A 22,521-nucleotide genomic window follows, 5' to 3' on the forward strand; every position below is an offset into this window, starting at 1 on the left:
GAGAACCTGAAATGGTGAATGATGCTTTGGTGTTTGGTGGTCTGGCGGCAGAACTGAGAGGCTGCTGATATGGCTCCAAAAGGGAATAGCAATATATTTGGGGGGGGGGGGGGGGGGCGGGGCCACTTTGGTTACAGCAATATGTTGCTATGTATTTACTTGAATTGATCAGTTTTACTGTTCTATTCAAATATTTTAATGTTCTATTCGAATACTTGTTAAAAACTTTAAATCAAGAAAATGTGGGATCTTGAGTGATGCAGCTTTAGCGACTGCTTATCAGCCACTCGTGAATATGCATACTGTAGAAGTTAAACTGTGGCACTTCTCATTTTAAGGTGAAATTGAATGACCTGAAAATGGATCCATCTTCCCCTGTGCTACCAGCAACCATTTTAGAACAAACTGCCTTGCGGCTAGGATGCAGTCCAGCAGACAAGAAACTGGCTTTTCACTTAGATGAAGAAGATGAGTTAAAGCATCTTCGTGAATGCTTCTGCATCCCAAAAGTCAAGGATCTGCCTCCAAGTGAGAATTATAATTACAGTGGGATGGTGTGGGGGGAGGGGGAGAGGTTCTCATCTTCTGCATATGTTTATCACAAATCATTGGAAATCATTGTCACTTATGAGATAATTGAGCAATTGCAGTCATATCTGAGCACAGTATGTCCCTGGTGTTACTAAATCAATCCATCAACTTATTCTAGTACCAAAAGCTTTATGCTCTCATTCCCTTCCTGAATAAAATGTGAGGATACAGTACTTGCATGGTGCTTATGCTGTCAGTCAGCTGCTTTGAACAATATAGTGACTGATTGAAAATTATAGGCAGAAGCATTTCTATCTAATGGCTTGAAACGGCAATGTTGCTTACAGCTTATACCAAGGAAGCAACTGTGCTGAACTATAATATAGTTTGGTATTACCTATCTAGTTACAATTATTTTAGTTAATGAAAGAGACGGTACATATATTATATTAACATTTATGCCTTATTGCTGGTAGCTGAGATTTTCTTCCTGAGGCCAAATGGAAGACTGTGCCTTAGAACAAATAATTGATCTGAGCAAATAATTCATAATGAAACCTTTATTTGAAGATCGCTTTCCGACTTTCCTCATGCATTGCCTACAAAAAGATAACTGTACGTGCTTCAATGTAGCCATGTGAAATATCCCCTACATTTTTCTGACTCATTCCTGGTGTGTAGGTTGTTCTGAGGAGCCTGGGTGTGGGAGCAGGGGCACCTTTGATCAGGTAACTGAGAGGACCTGCTGTGCAGGGAGCTGAGCAGCTGGGGCAAGCCAAGAGGGAAGCTTTTGCTTCATATCAGTAGTCCTAGCAGAGAGAAAAATACAAAACATTTCCATGTTTGTGTGTCCTGGTGCTGTGCTGGGTGATGTTGCTGATGGCTTTTGTACCCGCTGCTCCTGTTGCTGCTGTGTCTGGCCTAAACCAGGGAAACCTGGTGGAAGCATCTACCTCCAAAGGTGTTGTGATCTTTGGCTCAGCTCTGCTTTCCAAGTACCATCTGGGTTTATTTTCAGCTCACATGTTGAGCACATGGGGAACAAAACCGTGCCTGTAGAAATGACATATTTCCTTAGGTGGTAAACATGCATAGGCATAATTGCTCCTTTTCCACCTTGGCAGAAAGCTTCTATCAAAAAATAAGGAAAAATAGCATATATCTTTCTTGCAAAATATTTTCTTTTTCTAGTAGAACCAGGTAAAATTGTTTCCCTTTTTCTGAAAAGGGACAGTGCTGATGGAACTTGAGAAATTTACAGTTCCACTCACCAAGTTATTTTGCAAAAGATCTGTGACAAAAAAGTGTCAATTGCCTGAATTCCTGGACACTTTCTGAAAGTATCTTTGCCTTGCATGGAGATGCTGAAGGCAATGATGAATGCTGGGAATGCAGTCTGCTCATGTCCTTAGGATAGGGAGGTGATAAATCATAGTTGTCTATGTACTGGTGGTATTGGCTTATCTTTTTCCATGTTTAAATCATTGAGTTTTGCTATTTATATTATTCAGAGCAGAGCTGGGCACTTCACAAATATTTAACCTAGATGCTTCCCCTGCTTGAAGTAGGTGCTCTCAGCCTGTCTGCCAAGATGTGGTTTTTACCAGTCAGATTAAGAGGGTTTCCCAAACTCCCCCCTAAGTTTAGGTATGATTATTCTGTACTCGTACCACTTCAGCTGCCACTGTGCTGCTGGAGCGTGGTCTCCAGTGCAGTGTAGGAACAGGATCTTATGTCCCTCCTGAGCTGGAAAATGCTAGAAGGCAGTCTGAGTGGTCCTCATGCTGCTATGTGTGTTCTGGCTGCTCTGTTACAGACCAGCTCAACAAATGCATCTGAACTGAAGCTATGTCCTTGACTGCAACATGTCATGAGTCTCAAGATTATGGAAGCTCACTTACCAGTGTAGTGTTTCAGCAGCTTCAAATTAAAAGATCTTTCTTCTGAGATGTACATAGAGGTTTTATACCTTATGACAGTGTTTACTGCATCCGTTCCAACCTCCATGATAATCGTTTTTCAATTACCATAATATTCAGACCAAAAGACTGTATTTCTTACCCCAGTTACTGTAATACATAGACCCGAGACCATAGATGTCTTCTAGTGAAGATCAGCAGCCTATTGAGTAATTCCAGTTGAACAGCATAGAGAACCCATCATTCTTGGGTTCCCAAATTGACAGTTTTTCCTCTTCTTTTTTCCCTGTTTCAGTTTTCATTACTTCAGCTGTCAATAGGAACAGCTTCCCTGCTGAAAAACAGCAGGGGTGTGAAAATATATATATTTACATTGTGTGTCTATGGAGTAGAGAGATATCTCATGACGTTTATCTTAGCACAGGAACAAATCCTAGATAACGTGCTTAAGATAAACGTCATTACAGAGATTAGCCATCAAATATTCTTTATATATTTACATAAAATGCTACAATGGGGCGTTAAAATTAAGCCTTACAACAATCAGATAAGAACATCCATAGGAGACATGCAAGATTATGTACATTAAAAATATTTAGAAAGTCATTATAATAGTTTAATTTTATCAGCTGTCACAGTTTTCCATACTGTTTGTTACATTAATCAGGTAGAAACAACCAGCAGACTAACTCCCTGGCAAATCCTTGTGCTTTTATGGGTGAGCCTGAGGGACAAGGCACAGGTGAGCAAATAGGAAAAGATGACAGAGGGTGATCTAGTGAAACATTCACATGGTTAGCTCAGAGAAATGATAACAAAGTCTTGTTGATGCTTTTTCTTGCATGGGGAAGGAGGTAGGAATGACTAGATTGCAGTCAGGTGCCAAATCACCAATCTGACTAAGGCTGTGGCTTGTGTTCTGTCATTTTATAAAGGAATTGAGTATCATTTGGGTTTCTTGGGACTAAAGAGATGTCCCAGGGTGCAAGCGTTGAGCTATGTTTCCCTGAAGAGATAGGGTAAATCTGTCTCTCTTTTTGGAGGACTTGGGAGTAGGAAGGGAATAGGAAGATGTGGAAGAGGTGATCTTTCAGCCTTCAGTAGGGGATAGGATTCAGGTAATGTATAAGCAGATTTAGTTCTTTCTGGTTAATGAAAACACTGTATATTGTCCATTTTTGGACCGAATATTTCTGACAACATACTTTAAGGACATGTTTCAGTAATTATCTCCTGTTTGTTGTATGCCAACCTTTATTTCATCAGTTGTGCTTGTTTTTATTTGAAAACTGTGCATCTTGTATGTCAACCACAGTTCCACCAGAAATAAAAATGGCCACTTTCATGAGAAATGAGGGTAAATTGGGGAAGATAACTAATCTTAATATGAATGCATGATTGTAAAAAAAAAAAAAAAAAAAAAAAAAAGGAAGCACAATGACAGTGGAGGTTTTTCAAATGCAGTGAAATGCTGGTCAGGAGAAGGTGTGAAATGATGAAGATGCTGTAAGAAGAAAAAAGAATAGTTTGAGAAACAGCAGTGGTTCAGAATGAGTCTTTTAATGATGTTATAGAGGATGAAATAAGCAGCCTTTTGTGAAAAGGAAAAGATTACAGCCTGGTATAGAGTTGATAGTGTGCCCCCCCCCCCCCCCCCCCCCCCCCCCCCAAAAAAAAATCCAAATAGATGTAAAAGTAGAAAAACACACTTTGTTAAAGAAATGATGCTGGCCTTCTTTAGCAGTAACCCAAGAGGTGTTATCTGGAGAGGACTGTGGTGCAAAAAAAGCTGACTTATAATTCCTTACCTTTATTTAATGCTTGCTTGGAATATAAAGAGTGTTAGTGAGATTTAGAGCTCTGAATTCTTGAGCAAAGATCCTTCTCTCTATTCCCAATGAGACAGTATTGTTGCATTTCTTGATAGGGAAAGAGCTGTTAATAGAACCAATTTAGGAGCATGAATAATATTTATACCTCTCTGCTTTCATTCATATTAAAATCTGGATGAAAAACAGACATAGTATCTGTTATACAGATTAGGCTGAAATTGCTCTCTGACTTATGCTTTTTAAAAGCTTCTAAAGCTTTAATTAAGAAATTACCTAAGTTGTCTATACTTTTGAAAAATGTGTTTCTGGTGAAGTTCAGTGATGTTGGTAATTGTTCGTGTGAAAGAGTAAGACACCTCTTCCAGGCATCTAATCTATTTTTCTGCAGCTCTAACATAACATTTTTCTGACAGAAATGCAATCTTGTTTGATCCTAGCATGTATATTAAGATATTCATTCATCTGATCTGAGATATATCAGCTATGTTTACCAAAAATACATGTAATGTTAGCTTTTAGGGTTTTGTAAGTACATGTGTAGATGAATATAAATTACTTGCTACTACTAGAAGGTCACCATCATTTGTCCCTCTAAGATTCTCAAACATGAGAAATAATAGGAAAAGGCAGTGTTTGGATTGATAGATGATGACACGGGGTAATTAGATTGTTCAGAACCTCACTAGAGCTATTATTTATAAATTTCCAGCGCCTTGCTTTTCTCCTAATCATTGAAAGGATTTGTCAACGTAGATTTCCTCCTCCTCAGATGATGACATGAAGTACAGCCCACAATATATGCTGACAAGACGAGAACTTTTGAGACTGCCTTAAAATATTCTGTGCAATGACTACATTTTTCTAAATAGCAGTTTAATCATGCAGGTAGATCTTACATGAAAGACACAGATTTACCTAGTCTTAGCTTTTATTAAAGGCACAATTCAAGTAGTTTCACGACCTGAAGTAGGAGTATATTGATGATGGAAGAAAAGTGGATGGTCTGGTCAGGGAACTGCTCCCTCTTCACTTACCACTGGTTATGAACCTGACAAAATCAGTGCCAGTGGCTGCTTCCTGTGCAGCCCCAGAGACCTGGGGATTTAATGCTGCCTGAACTCACATTAGTTCCAAAATAGATATAGATGGACTTGGCCAAAAATTGCGGAAGTGCAGCAGAAATAAATGCTTCCACATTTGTATTCCTTCTTGGACCCTTTTCATGAGGTCACTTGGACGGTGTCCTGTGGGGAAGGTCAGGATGTGGCCCCTCTGTTTGCACGTGGGGCCCACGGCACCCTGGGGTGCTCTGGAGCAGGCAGCTCTGGGTGGGTGCATTCCCTCCTGTGCTCATGCCCACTCATGTTTCTGTGGTTTTCCTCCACAGCTGACCTGACCCTGGTGAATGGAGATGAGAGCTGCATATACTTCGCTGGCAATTCTCTTGGGCTCCAGCCAAAACGAGTGAAAACTTACCTGGATGAGGAACTGGGCAAGTGGGCTCGAACGTGAGTGTGCTGTGGTGTGTGAAATACCAACCCATGCTTCAGAGAAGGGCTGTGTTTTATTTTGGGGTCTGCCTCAGAATGGCTCAAGTAGAGTGTTAAACCCATCCCGACCCAGCAGTAAAACATGTTCAGTGTTTCCATAGCACTATTTAAATCTCCTTTGAAGGTATGAGCAGTAAAAGTAGCAAAGAAACTTCCAACTTTGATAACCTGTGCTGCACCAGGCAGCTCTGTTTTGGCTCCTCTGGAGGGCTTGTGCAGTTTAACCATCCCCTTCAATTGCTGCATGTGTTTATACACAAGATGCACAAACTCACTTGGTTAGTGCTGCTTGCTGCTGAACATGATTCAGTTTCAGGCCCTGTGATTTTTCTAATTCATATTTTAACCGCTTGTGATTCACTTTGTGGGTGTTGTGGTGGGGCTGGCTTCCCTTGAAATGGCACGGAGCACAAGTGGTGCTGCTGGCAGATTACCAGCTCCTCTTTAACCAAGTTTATGCCTGACAAGTTCACTTTATTTAGAAAGAAGCATCGCTGTCTCATCAGGAGCATCTCTGCAAGGAGCTGAGTGTGGATTGCAACAAGCTCTGCTGAGCAGGGCTGAAGTAAGAGAGCCAGGAGGACGAGATACCTTTCAGCAGTGTCCCTTATAGGAAAAGGACTTTGTCACTTCAAATGAGGGACTTTTAGAAGCTTCCCCCCCCGTATGTCTGCATTTTCTTACATTATACTTTTTTTAAAATGTAGAGTCTGTGCTTTGAGGTATCAACACCTGTCTGAGCAGCTGGAGTGGGGAGAAGAAAAAATAACTAGAAACCAGGGAGCTGAAGGCAGGAAAGGAAAATAACACCCAGATGAGTGAGTGAGCTGGGGAAGAAGAATACATTACAGGGTATGGGATGTGAGTGGAACCTATGTGATTTCATGGTGAGAAAGCAGAGGAAATATGTGGAGGCAGAAGGGGAAAAGCTAATCCTGCTCGCTGGGCAGCTGTGTTCGAGGAGAAATGATGTAGATGGAGGCTGCCTGTTGTAAATGTGAAAACTTTGTAGCTGCTGTTTTACTTGTTAATATATAGATGCTGTGGGTTAATAAAAGTGGTTTACTATTCCTTATTTATTGCTTATTTTCTTATAAGTGAGAAGAAGGTTGAGAATGAATGGGAGTGAATTTGAAGTTTGGGAAACATACTTTCCTTCTGGTTATTCATTCAGCACGGCACTGCAGTTTCTCTAGTCATTTGAAAAAATTGCAACCCTGTCCACTTCTGTATGATTATCGTACTTTATCAGGGAAATAGCTGAGTTCTTTCAAAAGCTAAAAGTCAGATAAGTCTTATCTGTTAGTGATGCACTGGGAGTGCAAACATATTTCAGCTCCCTCACTGTACCTTTTTATTGGTTTGCTTCCATTCTTATGTTTGCCTTTGCTACAGTGAAGCATAATTCCACCCCCCATTATTAAAAAAAAAAAAAAAAAAAAAGAAAAACTTGAAAGAAAAGGGTAAGCAGCATCTTTCTCCAGAAGACCAAACGTGCCTTCAGTAGCTGTATTCAAGGGGGAAATATGGCTGAGCATGATTTCTAACCATCAGAAGAGAGGGAGCAAACCTAGGAAGGCTGTTTGCCAAAAATACAGCTCAAATCCCAACAGATTACACGGAATATATCAAAGCTTAAAATAAATAAAATGAAATAAAATTCACAAAACCCTGCTAGCTGCAGGTGCACCTAAAGCAACTGAGAAAGTCAGGGTAAGGTCAAGGTAAACCTGAACAGAGCAATTTATGTATAAAGAAGCTGATGTGGGCAGGGACAAAGGATCAGGTGCCAGGGGCTGTGGAGGAATAGGTAGCTGGAACACATAGTTGCTTTTATTCTGGTCACCAAGGGCAGAAGGTAGGTGTTACTAGCTGAAGCCTGTTCAATGCCTTGTATGTTGGCAGCGTGGAATTTAATGGCTGTGGCTTGGATAAATAAGTAGCGAGTATCTAAGAAATGGCATATGAATTAGACACATCCTTCAAGTCAGCAATGATATAGATTCTGTCTCTTAGAAAAGGCGATAAACCAATTTGTTTGTTGTGTCATGGGACTCGTCTCAAACAGCCACTATATTGTCAGTTTAAGCTGTTTTCACCACTTATAGCTGATAGCAGGAGTGAAAGGGAAGATTATCTGGGAGCTGTCGGCAAGGGCAGGGAAGCTCGTAGCTCCAGCTCTGGGTGCTGATGGCTGTAACTCATTAGAGCAAGGCCTGCAGGGGAAGAGGCCTTTTCATGTGTTTTTTTCCTCTTGTTGTGTTCCCTCTCGCAGCATCACAGTCTTCCTCACACACACAGTTCAAATGGAGGGTTATAGCTTTCTTCTCGTACATCTGACTACCGCGTACCTGTTCTGTTCTGGGATTCTTTCTTGGCATGTTTCTTGGTCTCCTCTTTTATGTTAATGTATAGAGACTACAGATTCAAGCCTCTGGCGTTCTTAGCGGAGATCTAAAAAGAGCCTTTGAGGCTTCATCCTTTTTTTCCTGTTTTGATTTCTGCTAAATCCAAGATTTCTTGAACAGGGGCAAAAAGATGATTTGTCTCCTTTCTGCTTAGCCTAAAGTCAGTAACAGTCTTTTTTTTTTTCTTAAATCTAAAAGACCAAGGTTCAGGTTACTTGCCTAGTTGGATAAAGGCCAGTAGATGCTTTGCAGTGTCTTGTTTTCCCTTTTCTCTGTCAGAATTGTTTACACAATTAATGTATTTTATAGAATCATTATTGCGTGCAAACATACTCGGAAGTGCGAGACGTTGCCCGCTGCAGTAACTCATTAAAGTGGCACTGTGAAACCAGAAGGCAGCCTGCTGCAGCACAGCTCCGTGCTTGTGAAGGGCTGGAAGGGTGACTGGGGAGGGGAGAACCTGTGATGGGGAAGTTCTGAGGATTAGCCTTGTTCAGTTGAGCAGAATGAAGACTGAAAGGCAAAATAGCTGCTCTCTGCAAATGTATTGTGAGGTAAACACAGGAGAGAGAAAAGGAACCACGTTATTTAATATGCTGGTATAGTAAATATAAACTGGAAATTAATGTATTTAGGCTAGAACCTAAATATATATACTTCAAAGCACTGAAGCAATCTGGTAGCAACCTTCCGGTACAAGTAGAGTAGAAAAAAATCCAAGTCTAAGGAGGGCTTTGCAATATAGCACCTGCAGTAGCAAAAGGCTGTTTTCAGTGCACCAAAAGGTATCTTTGGTTCTATGTGCCTGCAGGATATAACAGCCTTGCAAACAGGAATGCAGCTTGGTGGGGCTCAGGCAGACCCACTTCTGCCATTCTGCAGGAGTCATCTGCTTTGTGCATTTCAGCAGATTGCATGTTAGAGCTGTAAATGTATGCTTTAATACCTTGGTTTTTTTAGTTTTTCCTTCAATCTACTGCTCCATACAGTTCTTGTTCCTTGTACATGTCTTCCTTTCTTTTACTTTTTTTTCTTAAGACCATCATGAAGGTTAAGGGTTTGTGTTGGCTCCTTAAATATCTTGCATCACTTTTGGCAAAGGAGCAAGAAGGAAATTTCCACTTGAACAAGATTTGGATGAGCACAGAAGATTCCTGAAGCTGGCAATTAATTTAAATCCCTTTTGTTACCTCCTTTGAAACCTAGGATCATATGAGAAAATGTGTTTCTAGCTCCCCTAGTGAGCTTTACATCAACCAGGCCTCAGAAAATAAAATGTGGCATTGTGATTTCTTGCCAAATTGAAAATAAAATGGTAACTGACTAAAAATTAATTTGCAGAATAAGAAATTCTCTCAGTAGTTCAAGAAATAGTTCTGTTTGTATGATGCTTTATGATTTGATGGGCCATGTTTTGTATCCATTAATTTAAGGGCCTTGACTTAAATCTCTCTTACTATCTAGGGTGCAGTGGAAACAAAATGAAAGGTAAGCTCCTCGTGTCTGAGGGGAGTGCCAGAAGCACTGAAGTTGTCCTTAAAGATTATTACCCCCAGTGCCTACCAGAGCTGAGAGAGGGGTGGCATAATATACAGAGATAAATTCTCTGAGGCAGAGCATAGAATTTTACAACCTAAGTGTAATAGGATGTATTGTGCTATCAGCAAAGGCTACAGAGTTTCATGTGATTAAAATAAAAAAAAGGGTCCAAGAATATGCCTTTAACTACCATTTTAGCTGCAATAATTTTTGTCTCTTGGCATTTATATTGGCCATCAAGAGGGAGGCAAGCTGTAAGATGTGCCATAATAATAATATGAATAATAATTAATGCTGTCTCTATCCTCTTTCACTATACTTAATTTTTCATGTTTTCTTCTCAAAATAAAATATTCTCATGCCTGAAATCTCATATCTGTTTTCATGAAAACTTGGAAATTTATTCTGAAATTGTTAGTCTTGTGTTTTGGTAGAGACAGCTTTCACCAGTAAATTCCCATTAGGAGGACACTAATGGCTATAAAATCAGAGAAAGCTAATGAAAGAGAATCCCATAGGTAGTTAGGGCTTCTTTTTCCCATCTTATGTTCGCTATCCTCTTTCAGAAAAAAACAGGTCCCCTTGGGCTGGGAGTCACCAAAAATCCTTTTTCTTTAACTGTCTGCATTATCCCTAAGTCCCCTAATCACTATATTACAGTTAAGGATAAGAAGGGAAATTAGCAATAAATGTCTTGCTGTTTGTGAAACACATACCGCTGTCTTCAGGGAAAGCAGTAGCATCACATCCTGATTGGAGAAGCTAGGAAGAGCATTTTCTCCCCCTACCCAGCCTTTGCTCCTCGTCTACAAAATGTTCTTGTAAATGAGTGCTATTTCATACTGCCTGCTTTCTGCTCTCAAGATCTCATCAGAGTAATTCTGAAACTGAGAAAAGCAGTCAGCTGCTGTACTGTGACCTTATCCAAATTAAGGACTGAGGTGGGCCTCTTCATCAGTGGAGGATTAAACTTGTTGAATATAGCAAGACAGTATTTTATCTGCAAGAGGTTCAGTTGTATGTGTGTTTCTCTTCAGCTATTGGCCTAAATAGTAGCTATTCCAAAAAAAAAGTGTTTCACAAGGATAATCATAAAATGGTTAAAACAAATTGCACTTTTGGCAGCAGTTTGTATTTTCTTCAGGGCTGTGGTTCTTCTGCTGTTATCTCTAAGAGGTGTGAGTTATGCACAAGTTAGTCAGAGCCTGACTGTAAAGGCATCCAGGTTATTTGTGGGATATAGAACAAAATTCTGCCTGATGCAGGAAAGTTAAGTGGATAAAAATCTTCTGAATAGGCTAAAGCATGGGAAAGTTAAAGCATGTCAGCCATGCATGCCATCCTTTTTCCTGTCTTAATCTGCCAGAAGTCTTATTTTGAGTGAGTATGTGGGCTTGTTCCTCCTTAAAAGGTTTGTTACTTGTCCATTTTCTTTCTCTCATAACAGCTTCTAGGGCTCTTTTTAATTTCTACCCAGTTTCCTACTAGTGTAGTCCCTTTTTGAAGCAGCTTTATACTTGGTTCACATGCAGCCTGGCAGGTACCCTGTGGTGCTCAGCAAATATCAAAATCATCCAGTGTGAGATGGAAGCCTAGAGCGATGTTCCCCTGGATTAGCACCATTATTACTTTTCTCAATCTGCCTTCATTTGCATTTAAATCTGTACTCTATCTACAGTATATTTAAGAAACTCTGCAACTTTTTATTTTTGTATGCATGGTGGCTACTTTAGAAGTTTACTTCTATCACATTTGAAGCAAAAAAATAAAAATCGGAGCAGTTAATCCAGAACTGAATGTATACATCTGTCTCTCCAGAGTAGTGGTGCATTCATGTCTAAGGTGTCAATATTATCCACTACAGATGGGAACAGTTTGCAAAATAAAGTTTTAAAATGCACTCTGTTAAAACAAAAAGGTTTAAACACACACAGATCTAGAATAATTTGTCAGGGAGAGTGAAAGCAATAAAAATTAATGCACAGCTCTGCTTGGGCAGGTGCTTCCCTGAATGCACATGAAGTACCTGCTGCTTTATGCAGAAGGGTGAGCTCAGACAGGAGATTTGGGTGACAAACTGTTGGACGAGAAATACATATGTCTGGGAGGAAGGCAGTGTTGAAGCCTACTATCCTCTGCAGTGATGATGATCAACTAGAAAGAAATGCAGGAGGTGCAACTCTAGGGTGATTACAGCTGGGTTCATGGGTGCTGTCCTGCATGGGGCAAGACCATGCCCTGTCCCTGCCTGCCCCTTCCCAGGGCTCCCTGCACCGTGCAGACACTGCCAGGGAAAATCTCCTGTAACTTTAAGGGATTTCTAGAGGAATTTTGGCATCAAAATAGTTTTCCAGTAATTGAAAAACCTGTAGGAAACCAGTAAATGTTTTTAATTTGTTAGTTTATCTAAATATCTATGTTCTAATTGCTATAATAATAGCCATGTGCTCAGTTTTGATGAGTCTTCCTCCTCCAAATGTGGGCTATCCAAATCAATTACATTTCTTAGGACTGATCCCAAGGAAGCAACATCTGTTTTCATCTCTTGCCTCTTCTCTTTCAGAGGTGTTCATGGCCATTTCAATGGTCAGCGCCCATGGGCTTTGGCAGATGAGTGCATCGTGGACCTGATGGCTGATCTGGTTGGTAGGTGTGAACTACATGAAAAACCTTTCTCTAGAAATGGAAACAAACTTATTTTAAGATGGAAAGTCCTGATACTTTGCAAGCAGAAATTAATTCCTTGTATTTTTTGTGCCAAAGTAATTTTTCTGACTGCCTAGTATGTGGCATAACATTTTAAGTCTGTAAGTGATTTAGGAGATAAATGTAGGTAATAATATATGAGCATATGCATATCAAGAAACTAATTGCAGCAAAGGGTTTCTTGGAGCATCGTAAACCACTTGGTCTAACACGTGAAGCCCTTTTAAAGGGCACTTGGCATTACAGATTCTCAGCCTCTCTCCTGGAAGTGAACCAATGAACTTTCCCTTTTGAAAAATGATTTCTACCTAGACATTTTCTGCTTTTCCTCGTTTCTTCATCACTTAAATCTAGCCTCATATTTGAGAGCTGCTTATGTCAATGAAGCAGATAATTGGGGCAGGACCTGCTATTTGTAAGTTCCCATTACCCTGCTGTACTCCTCGAGGAGCCTGCGTGCTGCAGGATGTGGGCAGTAAATGCAGCTGGTTATTCTGGAGATTGAAAAGTAGCCCTGGAGACTTCTCCTGGTGAGTTTGCCAGCCACAAAAGCAATTGCCTGAGTTTGAATGCAAATTTCCTCCATCACCTCTTGCTTTGACCTGTATGCAGTTGCTGAAATAATCTTTCGTTGGGATTTCCTTCAGACTTCTCCCTATTAAAAGGGGAAGAGAAATGTTGCTGGCATAGACTTCCACAGATCCTTTCTCTTCCCAACCCTTACAGCTGTTGTCAAGGCTAGGTTAGTAGATTCTAGTAAGATTTGGCCAATATTTCCATTTATCTCTTGAGGGTAACTGTCAATACTGACCATATAAACCATGTTATCATTTGTTCATTTATGCCTTCTGTAAGGAAAAATATTAGTTATGTTGACCTATTGTATGCTAGATATTGTCTTGTGTAATTTCTCCTCCAGCTATAGACAAGCGTTCAATGAGAAGGGTGTGTTTTCTCCTTCAAGAAAAGGTAATAGATTCTGAACAGCAGGAAAGACATTAAGGAATGTTTAACAGCAGGCTTATTTATAAATTTAACCGCTAAAGCAAATGAAGGGAACATGTGCGAGCTTTCTGACTTCTCCATGAAGCTTCCTAACCAGTAGAGTATAGGAAATTATTATTGGACCATAACAAGTACAGAAAAACACTTATACTTGGCCTATCTGTGATATAAATACTGAGATAGCATAAGTATCAGCATGGCTACACTGAGCATCACTGTGCTGTGTGGAGCAATCCTATTTGCAGTATGAAATAAAACCTGAAATTCAGATCTGTTCTTCTGTCTTCCTGGGTTCTGGTTTTGGAACTTGTTACCTGGTGCTCCTCAGGAGGTGAAGAAAGTGCTTTTTTTTTTTTTTTTTTTGCTTTCACCATGTTCAAGGGCAAGCTCAGTGCATATATCTGGTACATATCACAGAATATAAAAATGTGAGAATATAAGGGTAATCTGTCAAAATGGTGGGCACAGCCGATTTAGGGGTTAGCTGATTTTTCTCTGATTTGGTTAGTCTTTTCTGGCAAGTTGATGTTTTTGTTCTGGCAGTGTAGAACTGGGGAGCTGTGGGCAGGTGGAGAAATGTGACTTGTCACACAGCTACCTTGATGAATAGTAAGGGCTTTTGGATTGGAAACCTTGAACTTAATTAACTGGAGGGCAGTTATGAACCCCTTGTTGTCACCTTTTTTGGCATCAATTCTGCAAATGTCTGCCATCGGTCTGATGGTGAAACCTGCTGCCCCATGGGGTGATGCTGTGGGCTGTGTGCTGACCTCCCCCCGGTGCCTCTGTCAATTTGACTACAACTTCAGGTTAAATGTCACTGCAGAAAGCAGAGAATCAGGCTTTTCCCCTTTACCATTTGACCTGCAGAGGCTGCCAGCTCAGTGCGTATTATTTAACTAAAGAAATATTTTGGCTGTGAGGAGAGGGAAATGAGAGCTTTGCTTAAACTTCACCAAACTTCACCTAATTTCTTGTCAGCCTCCCTATTGTTCTTTCCCCAATCTCATCCGATGCCACTTTTTTATCAAATAGGTCAGACTACTCTGAACTTATGGCAACTCTGTTCATTTCAAAGTGTGATACATGTATTTTAGATTTCTATGAAAATGATGACGGCTGAGGTCACCCTACCAATTAACCTATTTTAGTTTTAAAATACTTCAGTGGAAAGCTTTTCATAGTCCTGTTTTCCTCAGCAATAAAGGATGTGTCAATATCAGTTTGGATTTTGTTCTCCAGGCTTTTCTCAGGTTTGTTTAATTAAAATATAAAATGTTCTTTGGGTTGAAATCTGGTCTTCAGATACACACAGCAGCAGGTTTTAGTTTAGATAGTACCCTTATAACTTTTTTCATGATCTACGGATGATGTCCTTAGAAGGGAAGCCAATTAATATTTCCCAAATATTAGATACATTATAATAAGTGGCATTAATATTTATATAACAGTGAAAAGATAAAAAGAATAAATGTGAGGAAAATGTTTTGCTAAAATGATATTTATTATGTACTCCAGCAAGGTTTATTCCAGCGAAGTGTGATACCAAGCGTGCATGACTTGAGTGAATTCTGAATTGCCCTTTTTGGTGATTTTAATGTAAGAGTATAAACAGAATTTTACTCTTTTTATTCAATATTTAATTTGTTATGGAAGAAGAAGAATTGTCACTTTTCACTCTAAGTAGCAGTAAGCAAAAATTATTTGAGATTTATTCAGGAATCTGCTAAAGACTGTAAAATATCTGTCCATTTAATGGTTTATAGTGATATAACACCTTGCTTATTAAATGCAGTCACATTTTCTTGTTCAATGAAAGTTACAGTAGTAAATATGTTGCGAAATGCAGAATCAAGGTCAGTGGAGGCCAAAGCTTTTCTCCACACTCACACCAAGCAGCATAAGGTGGTGCTGGTAACCTCAGCTGCTCCTACCAGACTCTATTAGAACATTACAACCTTGGCAGGATCACCTTCTGATGGAATGAGATTAACTGTATGGATGCTCCTCTACAGTGTGCACAGGCCTCTGTTGAGGGAAGACTGAGTGCTGAGCAGATTTGTAGTGACTTTGGTAAGGTTTATTTGAAATAACTAAACTGTCTTCTGAATTGGGGCCCTTAGTCCTCTTTTGAATCACTTTACAAAATGCTTTTTACTTATTCTGGTATGGATCAGGCTCTTGCCGCAGTCAGAATGGAGAAGGATGGCAGTGTCTGCCTAACACAATCATAACTGTCTCTGAAGTTGTACTTTGCAAATGCTGCTTCCTCTTATTAAAGAGGAGATTTATCAAGCAGAACATACAGGTTTTAGCCTGTCTTGGAGATACGGTATAAAGTTAGGAAATAAAGAAAGCAAACATAATTGTCTCCTGTGTGCTGGGTCTTTGAATATTGTAATAGGTTAATTGGATCATGGAAAGGTTGCTTTCTGAAACACAGTGCAGGTTATAAAGGATAACAGTTTTCCAATGACACGGATGAGGTTTGTTTTGTGGGCATGAAATTCAATAATGGAAGGCTTTTAATAAATATATAATTTACAGAAGACCAAGACTTACATGACAAATGTAGTGTCATATTTAATTTGGGATGCTAGCATGCAGCCAAAAGTGATCTACAGATTAACCATTTGTTTTATATGGAAATGGTACAGCGGGCAAAGGATTGCTCATGCAGAGTTTGCTGTGAAAGCCACAGATTTCATGGAAGGAGCAGAGGGAGAAATGAGAACAATACCATTTCTTGATGCTGTCCTTTTTTTTCAGCCTCAAGAGTTCCATAGAAATATTAAGACTGCAAATAACACTGTTTTTGAGCTGCAATCACTCTCTAGCTGTCTTCTGTATCTGCAATAGAACAGCAACAAGGTGACCCCTTCCAGCAGCATGGAGCCTGCAGATACAATGCTGTCAGAGGGAAGAAAAAGCAAAGGAGAGCAGTTTAAGCGAGGAGAAGAGCTTATTTTTCCCGCTGAAGAACTAAGTTCACTTATACCTTCTTCCCACAAACTTGATGAAGTTCTGAGTGTCTGGAGGAGGGAGATTATTCAGGACACTTTTCATCCCCCCTGACTCATCCCCTGGACAGGTCCTTCAGAGTCCCTGACAGCAATTGACAGATCTTTGTCCAATACTTACAGATTTCAGCAACACAAAGAAGGGCCACTGCATGCCTCAGTCAGAGTGGTTCTTGGCTTTTCCTGCAGTGGCAGAAGCTGAGGCCTGCCTGGCAAGAGTTTATGAAGAAACCATTCATATTCACAGATTTCCAAGTTTTTGGGTTATATTTCCTTGTATTGAGTTCAGCCTGTGGTTATGTCTTGCCTAGGCTGGTGAAGTCATAACTCAGTGAAGCTACGCTCCATGGGATGTGGTGTGGGAGTGTTTCTTCCTGTGTTGGCTTCCTCTGAGGTTGGGACAAGACAAACACAGGATACACCTCTCTCTTTCTTGTGGTTTCCCTTCCTCTTTTTGCCCCATCATGTTTTCCTTTCCTCTTTCTGCATCTCAGGGATGCTGCTGCCCTCCCTGCCTGCACACACTTGTCTTCATCCCTCCCTGCCCACAACCTCTTTCCACCTGCAGCAGACTCCGCCGATGGGCGATGACTGCAGCAACAGCACACAAGCCCATCTTCCAGCTGAAGAGGACTCAACACCCTGATTTGTCAGGGGTGAATTACTGCTTTTCAGTGACAGATATTAGGCAAAATGGAAAGAAATAAGGATTGATTTTTCTCCATATCTCAGTGCAGTGCCATGCCTTGCAGTCCCTCATTCTGCCTGAAACCTTTCACCAGTGGTTGATAAGGGTTTGCGAATTCGTTACTAAATACTTTGTAATAACAACAATTAGTTGGTACTCCATTAGCTCTGCCTGTGATTAGCTGTAGCCAAAAGGCATCTGTTATTACCCTCCCTGGGGCTACGTGGGTGTGGCTTCTTGCTAAGCTGCTGCGTTAATAATGGCCTGATATATTCATAGGACGTTTTTGCTAGTTGTTTTATTGGGGATGAGGTTAAGTTTGACATCTCTGTAACCGCTTACAACAGATGATTGTCTCAATATGTTTTCTCGCTTGCTTTACATATAAACTTATGACAAAAATAAGTCTGCAAGGCTTGCTTTACGTACAGACTTATGACCTGATTTTTGTCTGTGGTATTAATGATAATAAATCTGCTAGTGCTTTGCTGGGAAATGGAAATACTTCATTGTTTTTTGTTTTCTGTGGCTGACCTGAAGAGAAATATTTTCCTGCCAGTGTGGCGTAGTGAGTCAGACAAGAAATCTTTTTTCTTCACTGTGACACCTCAAAAGTTTGTTTACTTTCTAGTCTTTAGAGAGACATTGACTCAAAACATACCTTTTTCTCAATGCTATACTAGATTTCTCTGAAACTGTAAAGAAAATTCCAGCCAGTATGTGTGTGTGTGTGTGTATATATATATATATATATATTCTTTTTATTTCAGGAGCCCAAAGACATGAAGTAGCCTTAATGAATGGGCTAACTGTTAATTTGCACCTCCAGATGGTATGTCTTTTACGATGTTTATTTGATGCTGTGTTGACAAATTTTTCCTTCATTTGTGAATGGTGTTAACAAGTATGCCTTTCCTTTATTTGTTAATGTAAGCAAAATGTTTTGTAGGGACCTTACAAAGAAAGCACCATAATAAAGCATAACTTCTCTTAAGTCTTGGGACTTGTATCTTGAACGACGTAATGTAGCAGTCCTCAGAGAGGATACCTTATTTAAAATTCATTTCTAAATAATTGCTCAACTCTGGATTCTACATCAAATTTCAGAACTTGAGAAACTGGAGATTAATTTCTATAAATTTAAAACACATATTTTAGTCCTGTTTATATAACCATACAACAGCACAAAAATCTGTTTGGTTTTATAAAATTGTTGCCTTAGACGTGATTTTGTTATGAACAGGTCTACTGATGGTTATATAAAACTGTCCATGGTTCTCCAGTGCTACCGAAGTCTTGATTCAACTGAATAGGTGAAGGTTCATGCAAAAAAAAAAAAAAAAAATGTATATCCTCTGGACCTAGTCCTCTGTAACAGGTCTCTGACCTTTCTCAAATTAAGACACGTGAAGCAGGGGCAGGATGGGGCTATATGCAGCTAATTAGCCTGGCTGCTTTGCACTGAATTAGGTGCAACGCAGCCAGACCTGTGCCCCATGTAAGCAGCCCTGATGTTTTAGGGCAGGCATGGAAATTCAGTTCTTCTGTGCTGTTTGCTATACTTCTGCTTCAGCTTGGGAGAGATAGAGTAGGGTGAAATCCTGACTTCCCTGGCCACAGTAAAGCTTTGACACTGACACTGATTCTTGTAAATGCAAATTTTCACTGTTGGATTTATAAGCCCTTTGTTATGAATCTATGAAATAGAGTATTATAACACTTTCCTACTTTGATAAATGTTATATGGACAAAGAAATATTTGTGATTTTTGGGGTATTCTCAGTAGTCTGCATGAAAGTAAAACAGTCTTTATTAAGTTACATACTGGAAACATCTCTCTCATCTCTGCTTTATGTACATTCAACATATCTTTTTTTTCCTGTTCTTAACAGCTATCTTTCTTTAAACCTACTCCAAGACGCTATAAAATTCTTCTAGAAGCCAGAGCCTTTCCCTCTGACCACGTAAGGAATTAATATTTCACCATATTTGTATTATTAATCATATTTTTCCAAAGAATATCAGTAGCTTGATTTGAATATTTATTAGCTCATCTTGTCCAAGTAACATTACAATAAAAAAAATCTGTCAGAAGCTCTTGAGAGCTCTTGAGCTCAGCATATTTTACAGATCGTAGCTTTACTCCTTTTGTTCAAATAAAAAATGTTACAAGAGGAAAAGATTGAATGGGCACATTGATTTATTAGTCTTTTTTAAAGACATTGAGCAAACTACTGACCGAAATCAACTGAAGTTGTAAATGTTTTATTAATTCTTGTTGCTGTTTTACTTTATGAAACCAAATCAATACAAATTCACAACATTAACACTTATATATCCCCAGACAGAGATGGAAATGTTTGTTCTTAGCACTTTAGATTACTAGTTCAAACATAATTTGTCTGCTATAAAATAAGAGACAATAGTCCATGCATCACAGCTTAGAGCAAATTAATCTTTGGGTTTGTGGCCCACTGCTGCTTTATCAACTCCATAAATTCATAGAAATTGATAACAAACTTGATCTCTACAGTGTAATAGAAACAACTCAAACTACTAACAAGTTTATTTGTAATGAAGGAGGCAGCACAGATGTGTTAACTCAAAATTGCCTTTATTCTAAATAATGCTCATGCTATTCATGCATTTGTTCCAGGTGCACTTGTACGTTTGGACTCCATCTTCTTAAATTTCTATGACACTTCATTAAAACCCTGTGCAACTAATAACACTTTGGTTCCTGTCAAGTAATTTTGAACTATCTTATAGTATTACTTGATGATTTTATGCCATCTCCCAAACTATTATTTATTGATAAAAATAAGTGGGTAAGAGTTTGAAAATAACCTTAGAGTTGAGAGCTCGTTTCCTCCCAGCTGTGCAGCAAATTTAAGATGTGAGGATAGCGTGGGCCAGCATATATGTACCTACCAAACCTCGTTTGCACAAACAGCAGTGCATATGTAACAGCCTGGGTTTTAGTATGTGCTACCAAGCAAAATGTGCAGACCAAGGACTACAGTTAAACAGCACGACCTATAGATTGTGCTGCTGTGTTCTCACCTTGGCTGTTATCTGTGCAAGCTTTGCTTGCTGGCGTGTAGTAAAGCACGTCCTCCAATGCATTTCCACCCTCTTTCTGCTCCATGAGCTCATCCTATAGGATTTAGGCTTTGACTTTATCCTTGCTGTCTGCTGTGAATTACATTCTAATGTCTTTCAAACCAAAGGAAATCTAGAATGTTTTTGGAGGAGTCGGATTATCCTTTCAAGCAGTAGTTTTAGTGAAAGGCAGGCATCTGAATCCCTTTTCTGAAGTTCTGCTGTGCCTGGCAGTTTTTTCTTTTAGTTGTCTTATGTAATTACACTAACATGCTATGCGTGGAAATCTCTTGCAGTATGCTGTTGAGTCCCAGCTTCGGCTTCATGGACTTGATGTGGAGAAATGCATGCTCATGATGCAGCCACGAGAGGTGGGTGAGACATAAGTCAGCTCTCCTCACTAATGCTAGGGGCAGAAGTGTATTTCGTATGAGAGTAGTCGTATATTCCCAGGTATTTTAGTGTCTGCCTGCAGAAGCTGTAGTCCGTGTTCTTTATAACACTTAAATACTTATTTAGACAGATTTACACAAGCCTTACCTAAGTTTAAATTAGGTAGAATTTGAATTGCATATTCTGTTTCTGGGTATGCTTTTTGGTATTAGAGCCCATTTTATAATTGTCTGGTTCAACTAGTGCATTTACCTTAAAAATGTTACTTTCCCTATTTTTCCTGTTTGTAAAAAGCTGACAGCATCCTGAGAGAACTACAAAAGTATAGCAGTTCATTGAGAAGCCCCAATGTCCTTTTAGTGTCCTAAGGTAAAAGATTGCCATAATATGAACAGCATTGTGTCTTTATCAGCACAGAATAAGGGAAAGGTCTGCTTTGAGTAATATGCAATTCAGATTAATTTGAAAGATTGCCTTGCTTCACTTTTTGAAGTATTAAGAACTTTGCCACCTAACTATAAACTGATGCTGACCTTTTGCTTCTGAAATCTGAGTCATCTTGTGAGTAAAGAGCCCATTCCTGAATGCTTGATAGATTTGCAAAGATTGTTGAGATAATAACAGTTACAATACTTGCAATTCAACAGTCTTGCCCAAGCTCTTTTCAGTAACAAGTCTAATTTAATTCTAGGTTTTCACTGCCTAATTGATCCCTAGGTGGTGGTATGTTTTACATGATCCCTTGCTAGGAGGATGGGGCAGTAACTTTCCTGTAAAGAATCAAGAATGATTTTTTTTTTGGTTGAAGTTCCTCTATATTTAATGACCCCAGGTTTGGGGATTTTTGTACTTTTGATGATTTGAGACTTATTGTTTTTGAAATATAAATATGGCAGGTTTATAATAGCTTCCTGTGGGATATGGAGTTTATCAGAAAAGTACAGAGTGAAACTGATAGACAACTTTTAAGCCTCGCGAGTGTCACAAATTTCAGATGCCACATAAAAAATCATTATATATGCTGTTTTTCAGTGTAAATTAAATCTGTCTGAAATATTAAAGAGTATGAAGCATGCTAGAATATGAAGTGAATAGACACTTTAAAACTGGTACCTTCAAGATAAGTTTGCTAATGATTTTTTTGAAGTAACTTACTCATAGGCTACTTTATTGCTCTACCTTTGTATATCATTACCATGATAAGGATTTGCTTTTGATCTCCTTATGCAAGCAGCATGGCTCATGGTAAAATATAGATTATGAAATAAGAAATGACAGTTTCATTACTGTCAGAGCTGATGTAAAATGCGTGCTTTAACTTTGTTTTAGGGGGAGGAGACCTTGAGGATTGAAGACATCCTTTCTGTAATTGAGAAGGAAGGGGACTCTATTGCTGTTGTTCTGTTCAGTGGGGTGCAGTACTACACGGGCCAGCTGTTTGACATCCCCAGAATTACAAAGGCTGGCCAAGAAAAGGTAGGATTGCTCCAAACCCATCCTTTAAAAAACAATTTTAGATCGATTTTCCTTGTGAAATGTTTTAAATTTCCACTTTTTGTGGAACAGAACAGCATATGTGGAAACCTCTGGGGCTGTGATAAAAAGTAAAAGCATGCTGTGCACAAATCCTCTGGGGACTGTGCACTGCATGAAGAAAGAGGGCTGCGAGAGCAATCTCACAGGTGGAACTTAAGGTATATGGAGAAATTATTCATGACTATTGACTTCTACCAGGCTTTCATGTAAAGACAGAATTTCAAGAAGTTCAACGGAGAAGAGGGAGGAGGTAATCACAGACCCAATCTTTAAAGGTTTATTTGTGCTAGAT

General features: G+C 39.4%; 1 protein-coding gene across 1 annotated transcript in view; it reads left to right on the plus strand.

Annotated features, from left to right (window-relative positions):
- The first annotated feature begins 344 nt into the window (after positions 1 to 344).
- KYNU (kynureninase) overlaps positions 345 to 22,521 on the plus strand; it is a 52,854-nt gene continuing 30,677 nt past the window's right edge. The window contains exons 1-7 of the mRNA XM_035556096.1: positions 345 to 528; positions 5,670 to 5,790; positions 12,343 to 12,425; positions 17,969 to 18,030; positions 19,091 to 19,162; positions 20,597 to 20,671; positions 22,023 to 22,169. Of these exons, the coding sequence (XP_035411989.1) occupies positions 360 to 528; positions 5,670 to 5,790; positions 12,343 to 12,425; positions 17,969 to 18,030; positions 19,091 to 19,162; positions 20,597 to 20,671; positions 22,023 to 22,169 (729 nt within the window). The 5' untranslated portion in view covers positions 345 to 359. The remainder of the gene's footprint in view (positions 529 to 5,669; positions 5,791 to 12,342; positions 12,426 to 17,968; positions 18,031 to 19,090; positions 19,163 to 20,596; positions 20,672 to 22,022; positions 22,170 to 22,521) is intronic.

Source organism: Cygnus atratus, chromosome 6, assembly GCF_013377495.2.
Source record: "Cygnus atratus isolate AKBS03 ecotype Queensland, Australia chromosome 6, CAtr_DNAZoo_HiC_assembly, whole genome shotgun sequence".
In the NCBI taxonomy this organism is placed as follows: Eukaryota; Metazoa; Chordata; class Aves; order Anseriformes; family Anatidae; genus Cygnus; species Cygnus atratus.